We start from the raw sequence: 13,386 nt of genomic DNA, 5'->3' as shown, positions 1-13,386 counted from the left end.
CCTCCCTTTCATTTTTTGGGGGATTGAGGTATAAAACGGCCAAAGGGCGAACTCACTTCCCCGGGCATTCCCTTTTTTCATTCTGGAGGTTTTTTTGCTCCGTTTTTCCGAAACTTTCCCCCCCCGCCCAAAGGACAGGGTTTTTGATGGTTCCAGTCCCGTATTTGTTTTTATATTTTTAGCCCTTTTGGGCCCTTTTTTATGCCCCCGAGCGAAGCCCCGACCAGTATCACTTGTTCAAACCCGATTCCGGGGAGAAAAGCATACTAGGTTTTTGAGTTGAAAGGGTTTTTTGCCCTATCCCCAAAATTGTTTTTTTCGATAACAAAATAAAAAATCAATTGTTTAAAATTTTCGAAATACAGACTCAAAATTTGGGGATAAATTTTAAATTTTAAATAGGGCCCCGGAATTTCTCCCCAAAATTTAAATGGGGGGCTTAAAAGATTTTAAATTTTTAAAATTGTATGACATTTTTTTTTAAAAAACGTGCCCATATCTAAGGAGATATTTACATGGAAAACAAGCATTTAATTTTTCGGAGTCAAGTTTAACCGCAGTGCGCGAGCGATGAGAAGCTTGGAAGTATGCCTTTCGTTAATTACGCGCTATTTAGTAGCTGTACGAGTTAGTCTTAAAAGGTGCCTACATCTCGCCAGTAAAACAGTCTGCGATTTTGGATGGCTTCAACGTACGACGTATATTCTAAGCAGTCTCATGCAACCGACAGAAAATATTATTTTGATCTCTGTATATTATGTGGTTAACACATTTTTGCTATGAACATAAAATATATCAATTTCCTGCTAAATCATAATTTTAAATACATGTATTATATGCAATGAAATATGTTTAAACTAACTAAACTACTAGTATTGCCCATCTGTTGTATAATATTAACGTGCTTGTGTATGATATATGTTCTCTACAACTACTTATATTTGTCATTTTAGGTGTATTGAAGATAAAAAAGAGACAAAATTTCTAGTCTGCATCAATCGAATTGTCAATAATGTTAAAAAGGGTCACTGAGTGATTAACACGAAAAGCTGTACAACGTAACTCTTTGAGAAATGGAGAACATCCGCTGACGGAATTATCACAGACAAGGATTTGTTTACCCAATAGGTCTCCGCACCAAACACAACTGTGTCGGTTGCTATTTCAACTAAATATGCATGTATATACATAATCGATTATTTATTTCCAATACTAGTAATTTTACAATCAGAAGTAGTTAACTATGGACTTTAACACATGATTTCATTAAACTTAGTTTCCACTCTAAACAGAATTTTTTGATAGTATTCTGGAAATTTACTAACTTGTATGTTTACGAAATTTATTCAAAGCAACTCTAATTATTTTTAATGATAAATATATATGGCATGTCACCGAAAATGGTCTAATAAGATGGTGTTGATTCTGAAATTGAGTTCAAGGCAAGACTTATGAGACAAATAAAAACATGATTGATGACAGAATGCTAAAACTAAATTTATGTACTTAAATTAATATCAGGTGTTGTTTTTCTAAAAAACTAAAAGACGCAACTTTTTATTATTTCTTGAAAATTGTTAAGCCGCAATGATGCAGTATGATGTTTAATGATACGCTACTATTTATTTTTGTTGAAAGCATTTAAAATATTTTAACGTTTCAGGGACCAATTGTTCAGGAAAAAACGAGAAAGAACTGTATCGTGCCAACGAATTGTTCTGATTAAATGGGCTTTAGATGTGTGCCGGGAATGAAACTGAATTGTAATTACCTATCAATAGAAAGGGACACGGAGTGAATCTACACTACTGAATTGAAAGCGGTCTAGAATTTAACACTGACTAATCTTAGTGCATCCCACTTGCATGTTAAAACGCACAATATCTCTTAGTGAGCGTGAACTAGTGAACGTGAACAGCAGTAGAACATGTTTACTTACATCTTTTCTTAAACTGTTCAGTTGTTGAAAATGTTGCTAAGATTATTTAAATATGGTAATGTTATTGATTTTTTTTTTATGCAAACCCTTACACAGGTGAAACTGTTGTGACAATTGTATATTACAGCTTATAAATTACAATTCAATTCAACTAATTTTATTATATTGTAACGTAAACATATACTGTTTCTTGTTACATACAAATATATTAACATAATTATAGTGACAAGTTTACACAACACAAAGGTCATCATAAATATAATATACATTAGAAAATGAGTTGAAGCTATCACTTCGTAATGAAATATAATAGAATATGCGTTCAATACGTGAGGTTGAACAGAACAGAATAGTTTTTTCATTAACGTATATAATTCATGTAAATGGGATTATATATATAATATAATATACGTGATAGGCAAAAGCGTTTTTGTGTATCAGTAGAGAATGAACAATATAAAAGAAAAAACAATGTAAATATTCTGAGTTCAATCATAGGGAACTTGATAATCAGCATTTACGAAGTTGTATATACTACATGCATGGTGATCAACCAACTAGAAGTAAATATTATGTAATTAATATAATCACAAACATACGTACATACATTTTCAAGACAAAGCAATCATAACTCATTTCTCATGTTATCAGCTAATGATGTACTAGCATATATACACAAATTAACGAAAGTAGATTTATAACTTGATTGTAGCATTGTATGAGCATAACAATAGCGTTTCGTGAACTTTTGACGTAATTCTTTATAAACTCTACATGAAAAAAAAATGAAATTCACTTTCAATTTCATTAAGATCGCATAACTAACAAAAGCGTTACACATTGCATGCCCTATTTTTTTTTACCAAAGAGAAGTGTACAACTCTATGTCACATTCTCAACAACTGGTAATATCTAGACACGACAAGGAACTAAAAAATAATTACAAAACTTTTGTAATAATTTTATGTGAAAGAGAAAAAACGATTAAGAGTACATGTAGTTGTAATTTCTTACCACATATTCTAAAATGCACAATACTCTCGACAACATGGCTATTATAAAATTAAAGGTGAATGGAAGACAGCTTTCTATGAAAAAAAAATATCAAGGAATATGCCAACATATATAGAGAGAAAGGAATGACCTGGCAAAGATAGCTCCGAATCATATTGTTAAGTTACCGTTAAAACCATTTATTGCCATGATATTTCATCAAAACCATAAAGCGGTTGAAGAGGAGATGCACAGTTAACAAAAACCAAATAACCATCAAACTGGAAAAAGTTGAGGCTTTGCGCATCGATACTTCTTATAACTCTAAAATGTCATTAAAAATGATACAGTGGCTACGTTTTAGTATAGTCTACCAAAGTTTTTTAACCGAGAAATATAAATAACAAGAATATTTATACTTTTTATTATTTATTGCTGCAAAGTTTTATCCGTTTGGAGCACATGCTAAATAGAAATAACAAGAATATTTATACTTTTTATTATTTATTGCTGCAAAGTTTTATCCGTTTGGAGCACATGCTGTCAACTACATTTCACACAAATTTTATTACAGTAACTGATATTATGTTTCATCAGAATTTGTCAAATCTATTTTAGAAGGAGGGAGATGCTCTGACAAGACTCTTTGATTTCTACATAGACGGATGAAACCAAAAAAGGTTTATAAAAGAATCACAGGTTGTTGTTTTTTCAGGTGTTAAGTCACTACTTCTTACAAATCAATAAAAATGTCATTAAAAATAAATACTATCTTCATGACCAAGTCTTAGAATATTTCCCTCATGACAAAAGCTAACTAACAAACTATAAAAGATAATAGGTAAGGGTGGATTTCTCGGAAGCACAGAGCACCACCACAAACAGCCTCAGAGCCAGGCATTTGCAAAGTAGGCCTACAGCAAAAAGAAGCTGTAACGGAAAAATATTATAGACGGGTTGCTATAATACTCCCTTTGGGGTCAAAGGCTTTCTAGTATTGTAACATCATAAAATTACCTTCCCTTAACCTGTTGAAGCAGGCTGTGATAAAGACTTAATATCAGTCCGGTGTCCGATGTTTTTACCGTTTACATATTACTCTGTTCTTACTTTAACAACTGACTGGAAAACGTTCATTGAAGTCCTCCGACAAGATTCGTTGCCAATTTCTTTTATTACCCACACTCTTTATACTAACATTTCGACGTGATCTTAGTCCTCTGTATGCAGAGATAGATATATATGAAACAGATTTATGTAATTGTTCAAAAGAATGAATATACAAACACATTTGTATTTAATTTGTGGTAAAAATGTTGTCGAAAATTCTCATATTTGCTTCCTGTTCGACATGGGCACATTCAAATTTTATGGTATACTGCTTTCTTAATTGCTGAACAGAAAATGTATTTCTCTGAAATACGCAAATACTGTTTATATTTTGTAAGACATCGCATCTGCTCCAAGAGTATCGACTCATTTAAATACTGAGTGAATAGAAGCTTTTAAATTTGAAACATTTATGGCTCCAGATTGGCTTCTAGGGTTATAAATTATATAAAATTTTAATGCGGTCTAAGATTCATAATAAACTTATATTGCGTTCAGAAATTATGGATTATCATAAATGCAAATAAGATTTAGTTTGTCAATAGAACATAAACTTCCTGAAACGGATTTGTAATACTAAATATTGTCATTGCGAATACGCCACTTTTTAAATTTTTATTGGGCACTCAGGTGCATGATTTTTTAAGAAAGCTGTACCTTTAATTTCATATTTATGAAATGCGAATAATCTAACATATACTGACCCTGCCACTAAGGCCAATATACTAAATAGGCAATTTGAGTCGGTCTTCTCAAAACCACAACCACTCAGTTTGAAGCAACTCTGCAAAAAAGTTACTACAAACACTTCAGCACCCAACATGCCCATGATCTCCGTTACAGAAGAGGGTGTTGATAAACTCCTGCAGGGGCTCTCTCCAAACAAAGCCTCTGGCCCAGATGAACTCCCACCAAGAGTTCTAAAAGAGCTACACCACGAGATAGCGCCCATCCTTACAATTATATTTAGGTCATCCCTGGAAACTGGCTGTGTCCCGCCAGATTGGAGAAGTGCAGTTGTCGCCCCTGTTTATAAGAAAGGCCCGAAATCCAAGGCCAGTAACTACAGGCCAATATCTCTTACCTGCATAGCTTCCAAATTATTGGAACACATTCTAGTCACCAACATCATGACACATTTTGACAATAATGACCTCTTAAGCCAGTACCAGCATGGCTTCAGATCTAAGCATAGCTGTGAATCACAACTGATCAGCTTTACACAAGAAGTTTACGACAACCTTGAGCAAGGTCAACAAACAGATGTAATAGTAATGGATTTTAGTAAAGCATTCGACAAGGTTGATCACAATAAATTGATATTTAAACTTAATGAGCTGGGTGTCCACCCTCTCGTATCACAGTGGATAATGTCATTTCTGAAGGGTCGAACCCAAAGAGTAGTTGTAGACGGCTGCACTTCTGACACCCTGCCTGTCCTGTCCGGTGTCCCTCAGGGATCCGTCCTAGGGCCCTGTCTCTTTCTGGCTTACATCAATGACCTACCAGATTCTATTAGAAGTAAGGCAAGACTGTTTGCAGATGATACCATAGTATACCTTACAGTCAAGTCCTCATCTGATGCCCAAACACTACAAAAAGATTTGTATGCCCTTGAAAAGTGGGAACGGGACTGGTCAATGGAATTCAATCCAGACAAGTGTGAGGTGCTGAGAATTACTCGCAAACGAAACCCTGTCATGTTTCCTTACACCCTGCATGACAAGGAACTGAAATCTACCGATACAGCTAAATACTTAGGTGTTACACTAACTAAAGACTTAAACTGGTCTGAACATATTAATACTATTTCCTCTAAAGCAAACAACTCTCTTAAATTCATCAAAAGAAATGTTCAGACAACAAACAAAAAGGTCAAAGAGAAAGCCTATAACACCTATGTCCGTCCACAACTCGAGTATTGCTCATCCATCTGGCACCCCTGGCAAAAGTCCCTCTCATACAAAGTCGAAAAAGTGCAAAGATCAGCTGCACGGTTTATCTTTAACGACTATAACTATACAAGCAGTGTAACCCAGATGATTAACACCCTAAACTGGCAAACCTTAGAACAACGGCGCATACAATCTTCTCTCATCTATTTTTACAAAATCCGAACAAATCATGTATGCGTCGACCATAACCATCTAACTCCGACCAGAAACCTTAACTACCTAATTCCACAGTCCCGTACTCAATACCTTCCCCCGTACAATCAGACTATGGAATGGCCTTCCCCAATATGTACAGTCCAGCCCCAGCCTCAACATATTTGCTGAGCGGCTGGCCACTGTACATCTGCAGTAACTTCCTTCACTATGTTTTTAACTTAGCACCTGTAGTAATTTTTATTCTTTGCACCTAATGAGTTTTCTCATTTTTAACACTGCCCAGACAAGCGCCTTCCAGTCATAATCGTTAATGATTGTTGGAAGTATTATGTAGATGTAGATGTAGATAATGATCAAATAAATCCCAATAAAATACAAAAATAACACAGGGATAGATAATACATGTTTTTGTTTAAGCCCCTGTGATTATTGGTGACTGGAACCGTTTTTGTCTTTTTCTAGGAGTGTTTTACAGCAGAGTAAACATGTGTTAACAGTGTTAACGCACATGAGCTGTAACACACTTTTTACATATGCGCGTTCCGTGGCCAAGCATAAACGTATTACTTCCTATTCGAAAGGAAATGATGTCTACATGATCAAACAACGCTGACATTACTGCGCATTTCATGAATGTTCTATAACGTTGATGGACAATATATTCATTTTAGTTTCGTAAGATAAAATTAGCAGAATTATCCCTCGCCCTATGTCCCAGATAGAATGTTTTTTTCCGCGGAAAAACGTCTTTTCCGGTTTTTAATAATAAAGCCTACGCATGCGTGGTAAAGATCATACGAAGATACGCCATTGTTGCAAGGTGATCGAAAATCAGTTCAAAAAATGTCGCAAATAACGGATGCTACCGGTAAGACTAATTGTCAGATATGACTTCAAGTGTTCGTGCTAGCAGAAAAGAAAACATACATGACGCTTATTTGTTTGAAATTAAATAAAACTAACCAAATTCTGTCGTCTCTAAACTTGTGCCACGGCCCACACTGTGTCTGTGGCCCGTAGGAACAGAGGCAGCACCAGGAGCAATCATAGCTCGAAGATGATTACTATGCTGTCACTGATCTCTGAGCTGAAATGAATCTCGTATTGAAACTTAACAAGTGATCGTATTGCCTCGATAGCCAAGTGGTAAAGCGACCAGTTCGAGTACAGGACAGGTCTAGGAAAGTGGAGTATATTTACAGATTATCTGTAAATTTACAGATAATCTATAAATTTACAGATTTTTCAGTCTGCAAATTTACAGATTATGTGTATGAAAACTGATGAAATTACATTTATCCTCAAAACCGCAGCTTGGAATTAATTGGTTTATTTACAGCATGCTTAAATTAGGGTCATTTGTGGGTTTCAGCCATTTTTGTTGACTTTGAGTTTTTGGCATTTAAAGAAAAATCAAAGGCAACAGAAATGACTGAAAGTTACAATTGACCTTTATTGATACATACCATAAGTAAATCAATTAATTTCAAGCTGCGATTTTGTGTCTAAATATAATTTTAGCAGTTTTCAAACACTTGATCTGTAAATTTACAGATTGAAAAATCTGTAAATTTATAGATTATCTGTAAATTTACAGATAATCTGTAAATACTCCACTTTCCTAGACCTGCAGGAGGTCGTGGGTTCGATCCCCGGCCGCGTCATTCCAAACCAAAGCCATGAAAAATGTTACCAGTACTGGCATTAGCTCCATTGCTTGGCAGTCGGCATTATAAGGGAAACTGGCTTCTCTATCCTCATGGCAATTCATAATTTTATCATGACATCACAATACATTAGGGGTTCTAACTGACCAATCAGAGAGCTGCATTTTCGAGTACCTGCCAATTTCCACTTGGGTATAACGAAGTATATTTACAATGAACATGTAGTGAATTTAGAAATAAATATCACACTATTTTAGAAATCAAATTAAGATTTTTCACTGCACATGCCCCAGATGATGCTACAAACAACAAAACTTTGAAGTTTCATTGAAATATTATATCGATTTGATACCTTTATTTTAGTTAAAAGTTTGAGATTTTACACAGGGAGTCTATGATAAAGTCCGAGTAAAATGTAATCAATACCAGGCCTTTTTTTATGCTGATTTTAGGGCCGAAATTCGGCCCCATTCCCCAATCTAAAAAGTATACTTTTTTCCCCACCTTGGCCAAAAATTCCCCGTGCAAAAAAAAAATGAAATTAGTTTTGATTTTCAGTCCTGATTTTAACAACTTTTCAGCAAATATATTCCTCCAAACAATGATTTCGCGACGTAAATTTCCCCTCCAAAAGGGACCTGGTACCCTTCCCCAAATTTACAAAAAAAGGGCTGAATACCCAAGTGAAATAAGTATCATTCCGCATTGTTTTGGACCTGTTAAAATTATGAATGGATTCCATCAGGAATGAGGTTCCGAGAGTGATTAATACAAGTTGAAGAATCATTTTTTTTAGGGGTTTGACGGTTACGGAAGATAGAGAACTTCACAAGCGACCTAATATAAATGGTTGTTCCTAATACCTGTACTGTACATCCATATTCGGGAACAATCGGTTTTGTACTTCTCTAACTCCTACTTCCCAAGGACCATCCGACTCTGGAACTCCCTACCAACTTATATTAAATGTCAAATCTAGCCCCAGTCTCAGTATCTTTAGAGAGAAGCTGGTGGTGGTCAATATGTAATTCTATTGCTTCTGTCCTATTTTAACTGTAGCATACTGTCTTTTTTAGTTTTTATTCTTTTAACATATGTAACATATCATTTCTTTAACAACTTTTTCTCTCACAGCGCCGCCCAGTGATAGTCGGAAATCGAAGGTTAGGTGAAAGATGTAGATGTTAGGAGAATTGCGATGTTCAGAAACCGAAAGTCTTTTTTTATTTTTTTTTTTCAGAAATATTTTTTGCGGTTATTCTTTTATTATAACTACAAAATACTGCTGTTATGGCGTTAATATGGTGCAGATGGTATCGAACTTAAGAAGCATACCGTTTCTAGCGTTTGTAATTTTCACTTATAAAAAAGCTTCCAAATTTCAAATATGGTTGTGTTCCCATTTCGTGACCTTTAGATTCGATTTTTAAGCATGCACAGTACAGCTGACAAGTTACTGTTACTTTAATAACACCACATAACAAATGATCTATTAACTTGAGTCATTGGACCCAAGATATTTAGATTATAAAACTTCATCACTGAGACCAGTTTGAAATGTGCAGCTACTGATTCATCATTTTGGAATCAGGCTTTAAATAGTCTTATCATATATGCATCACATTTAAGACCCTACTCAGATGTAAGTTTTATAAACTATGGCCTTGCCAAAAGGAAGCACTTCAGAAGGCTGTGGCTTTATCGAGTGACCAGCAAAAATATAGGACTCAAATTTTTCATACTGGGACTCCCAATTTTTTCCGGGAAGGGAGTCCAGGACTCCTACTTTGAAAATCCTAGTGAAAACCCTGAGACTGGAAATTCAGTGGGAAGATATATGAGACAAATAGAATGTTTAATGAACAGAAATTTAAACAAATGATCATACATTTTAGGGGGTTGGGTGGAAGCGGCAAATTAAATAAGCAAAGTTTGTAATTCTTCAGGATTGGCAGAGTTGGCTCATGCCGAGTACCAGGCAGGTGATTATGAATCAGCAGAACAACATTGTATGCAGTTATGGAGACAGGAACCAGACAATACTGGTGTTCTACTCCTGCTTAGTTCTATTCACTTCCAACAGAGAAAACTAGATAGGTAATAAGATAACTCTATACTTGAAAAATATTTAAAAACCAAGAGTTAGGTGTACCTATTGTGTTAGTCAAACTTTGCTGTGCCTTATCTAACCTTCAGCTAAGGATTAAGTAAGTAAATTGTTCAGGAGCCTTTACTGGTAGTCTCTTCCACTGTGTTTTATCTCTCAGTCTCAGACTAAAACGTGATATTTCCTTCAAAATATCACAGTAGCTATCCTGTAACATTGTTCATTGATCCTTACAGTAAATCTAAATTTTATGTTCTTTCTATTGCATAAAATATGTTTCTAAACAATTACTGCTTTGCAAAATATATATATGGATAGGTAAAGATTAAATCTGGTGTGTTCCAGTGCTCTTTGTTTTTGCTTGACAGTTTTGTTATCAGCATGATGATTTACCTTACATTCAATTATGTTTTTGTTTAGGTCAGCCTATTTTAGCCAGTTAGCGATCAAACAAAATCCAATGTTAGCTGAGGCCTATTCAAACCTTGGGAATGTCTACAAAGAATGTGGACAACTAAGGGATGCTTTACAAAACTACAGATATGCAGTAAGATTAAAACCAGACTTCATAGATGGTTATATCAACCTGGCTGCAGCCCTTGTGGCTGCAGGGGACATGGAACAGGCAGTACAGGCTTATGTTACAGCGCTGCAGTATAATCCCGTAAGTGGTTGTAAAAATAATTTGCTTATACTGATATTATTCTAGATAACACATATAAATTAGTAGATCATTGATTCAGTTCACCACATGGCACATGGTAAACTGGAATGCTTAGACCTTTTAAGATTACTGCAGGTTTTGTGCAAAAAAATGACTAGGACATGTATGAATAAATACTGAGATATTTCAGTGTCATATCCCAACCAGTCACACTATGAGTGGTATAGCTTGACTGATTTGGGTAAATACTGCCGATTAGCATTGTTGTACATGTATATTTCTCAATTAGCACTTGTGAAAATATAAAAATTGTGTTTCTTCTTGATGAGATATTCCCTATATTCACCTGGAAAACACCCTGTGCACGAAGATAAACTTAATACCGTTACTGCTTTACATAAAAGTTGGAAATGCTGTGTCATGCAGTTGCCTCAAACTGATGGAAAGGATTTTATTTGTAGCTACGGTAGTACATAATTGGAAAGTAAAATTAAAAAGAGTAGATATTTATATTCTTTACATAAATTATATTAAGTGTTCATATGCATTCTTATGTTTCAGGACCTTTACTGTGTACGGAGTGACCTTGGTAACCTGCTGAAAGCTCTAGGAAGACTTGATGAGGCTAAGGTAGGAGTGGTAACTATAGAAACCACACTAAAGGAGAGAACACTCTTATTTTTTTGTGTAAAGAAAAAACTTAAGGAAATCTGTACACAACTTACTATAAAAATTTTCAAAAGTTATTTAGAAAAAAAACAGAAGCAAAATATTTCCCCATCAATTTTAATCCATTTTTTCAAGTTGCAGGAGCCTAAATGTAAGGCATTTTAGTGATGGAATTGCTTTGTACTGGAGGCAACCTGTACCAGAAATGCTTTTAAGAAATCTGTGCAAGGTTTTCACACAAACGGCACAGATTTCTGAGAACTGGTATCCTTTAAACCAAGGCAAGAAATGTTTGCAAGTGTTTCCACATCATTTTTGATGACTTCCTTAATTTGTTCTTTTTAGCTCACCTGTCACAAAGTGACAAGGTGAGCTTTTGTGATCGTGCAGTGTCCGTCGTCCGTCCGTGCGTACGTGCGTCCGTGCGTCCGTCCGTAAACTTTTGCTTGTGACCACTCTAGAGGTCACATTTTTCATGGGATCTTTATGAAAGTTGGTCAGAATGTTCATCTTGATGATATCTAGGTCAAGTTCGAAACTGGGTCACGTGCCTTCAAAAACTAGGTCAGTAGGTCTAAAAATAGAAAAACCTTGTGACCTCTCTAGAGGCCATATATTTTACAAGATCTTCATGAAAATTGGTCAGAATGTTCACCTTGATGATATCTAGGTCAAGTTCGAAACTGGGTCACGTGCCATCAAAAACTAGGTCAGTAGGTCTAAAAGTAGAAAAACCTTGTGACCTCTCTAGAGGCCATATATTGTAGAAGATCTTCATGAAAATTGGTCAGAATGTTCAACTTGATGATATCTAGGTCAAGTTCGAACCTGGGTCACGTGCCGTCAAAAACTAGGTCAGTAGGTCAAATAGTAGAAAAACCTTGTGACCTCTCTAAAGGCCGTATTTTTCATGGGATCTGTATGAAAGTTGATCTGAATGTTCATCTTGATGATATCTAGGTCAAGTTCGAAACTGGGTCACGTGCGGTCAAAAACTAGGTCAGTAGGTCTAAAAATAGAAAAACCTTGTGACCTCTCTAGAGGCCATATATTTCATGAGATCTTCATGAAAATTGGTCAGAATGTTCACCTTGATGATATCTAGGTCAAATTCGAAAGTGGGTCACGTGCTTCAAAAACTAGGTCAGTAGGTCAAATAATAGAAAAACATTGTGACCTCTCTACAGGCCATATTTTTCATGGGATCTGTATGAAAATTGGTCTGAATGTTCATCTTGATGATATCTAGGTCGAGTTCGAAAGTGGGTAACGTGCCTTCAAAAACTAGGTCAGTAGGTCAAATAATAGAAAAACCTTGTGACCTCTCTAAAGGCCATATTTTTCACGGGATCCGTATGAAAATTGGTCTGAATGTTCATCTTGATGATATCTAGGTCAAGTTCGAAACAGGTTCATGTGCAGTCAAAAACTAGGTCAGTAGGTCTAAAAATAGAAAAACCTTGTGACCTCTCTAGAGGCCATACTTGTAAATGGATCTCCATAAAAATTGGTCAGAATGTTCACCTTGATGATATCTAGGTCATGTTTGAAACTGGGTCACGTGCCTTAAAAAACTAGGTCATAGGTCAAATAATAAAAAAACCTTGTGACCTCTCTAGAGGCCATACTTTTCATGGGATCTGTATGAAAGTTGGTCTGATTGTTCATCTTGATGATATCTAGGTCAAGTTTGAAACTGGGTCAACTGCGGTCAAAAACTAGGTCAGTAGATCTAAAATTATTAAAATCATTTGACCTCTCTAGAGGCCATATTTTTCGATGGATCTTCATGAAAATTGATCTGAATGTTCACCTTGATGATATCTAGGTCAGTTTCGAAACTGGGTCACGTGTGGTCAAAAACTAGGCCAGTAGGTATAAAAATAGAAAAACCTTGTGACCTCTCTAGAGGCCATATTTTTTATGAGATCTTCATGAAAATTAGTGAGAATGTTCACCTTGATGATATCTAGGTAAAGTTTAAAACAGGGTCACCTACTTTCGAAAACTAGGTCAATAGGTCAAATAATAGAAAAACCTTGTGACCTCTCTAGATACCATATTTTTCAATGGATCTTCATGAAAATTGGTCAGAATTTTTATCTTGATAATTTCTAGGTCAAGTT

General features: G+C 35.4%; 1 protein-coding gene across 1 annotated transcript in view; it reads left to right on the top strand.

The window, feature by feature from the left end:
• The first annotated feature begins 6,782 nt into the window (after window positions 1-6,782).
• The window catches only part of LOC123558091 (UDP-N-acetylglucosamine--peptide N-acetylglucosaminyltransferase 110 kDa subunit-like), a 31,541-nt gene continuing 24,937 nt past the window's right edge, over window positions 6,783-13,386 (top strand). Inside the window, exons 1-4 of the mRNA XM_053542614.1 lie at window positions 6,783-7,021; window positions 9,767-9,917; window positions 10,348-10,591; window positions 11,153-11,221. Of these exons, the coding sequence (XP_053398589.1) occupies window positions 6,997-7,021; window positions 9,767-9,917; window positions 10,348-10,591; window positions 11,153-11,221 (489 nt within the window). The 5' untranslated portion in view covers window positions 6,783-6,996. The remainder of the gene's footprint in view (window positions 7,022-9,766; window positions 9,918-10,347; window positions 10,592-11,152; window positions 11,222-13,386) is intronic.

This window comes from Mercenaria mercenaria, chromosome 5 (genome assembly GCF_021730395.1).
Source record: "Mercenaria mercenaria strain notata chromosome 5, MADL_Memer_1, whole genome shotgun sequence".
In the NCBI taxonomy this organism is placed as follows: Eukaryota; Metazoa; Mollusca; class Bivalvia; order Venerida; family Veneridae; genus Mercenaria; species Mercenaria mercenaria.
Note: the sequence above shows the minus strand (reverse complement) of the source record. Positions and strands in the feature narration are given on the sequence as shown.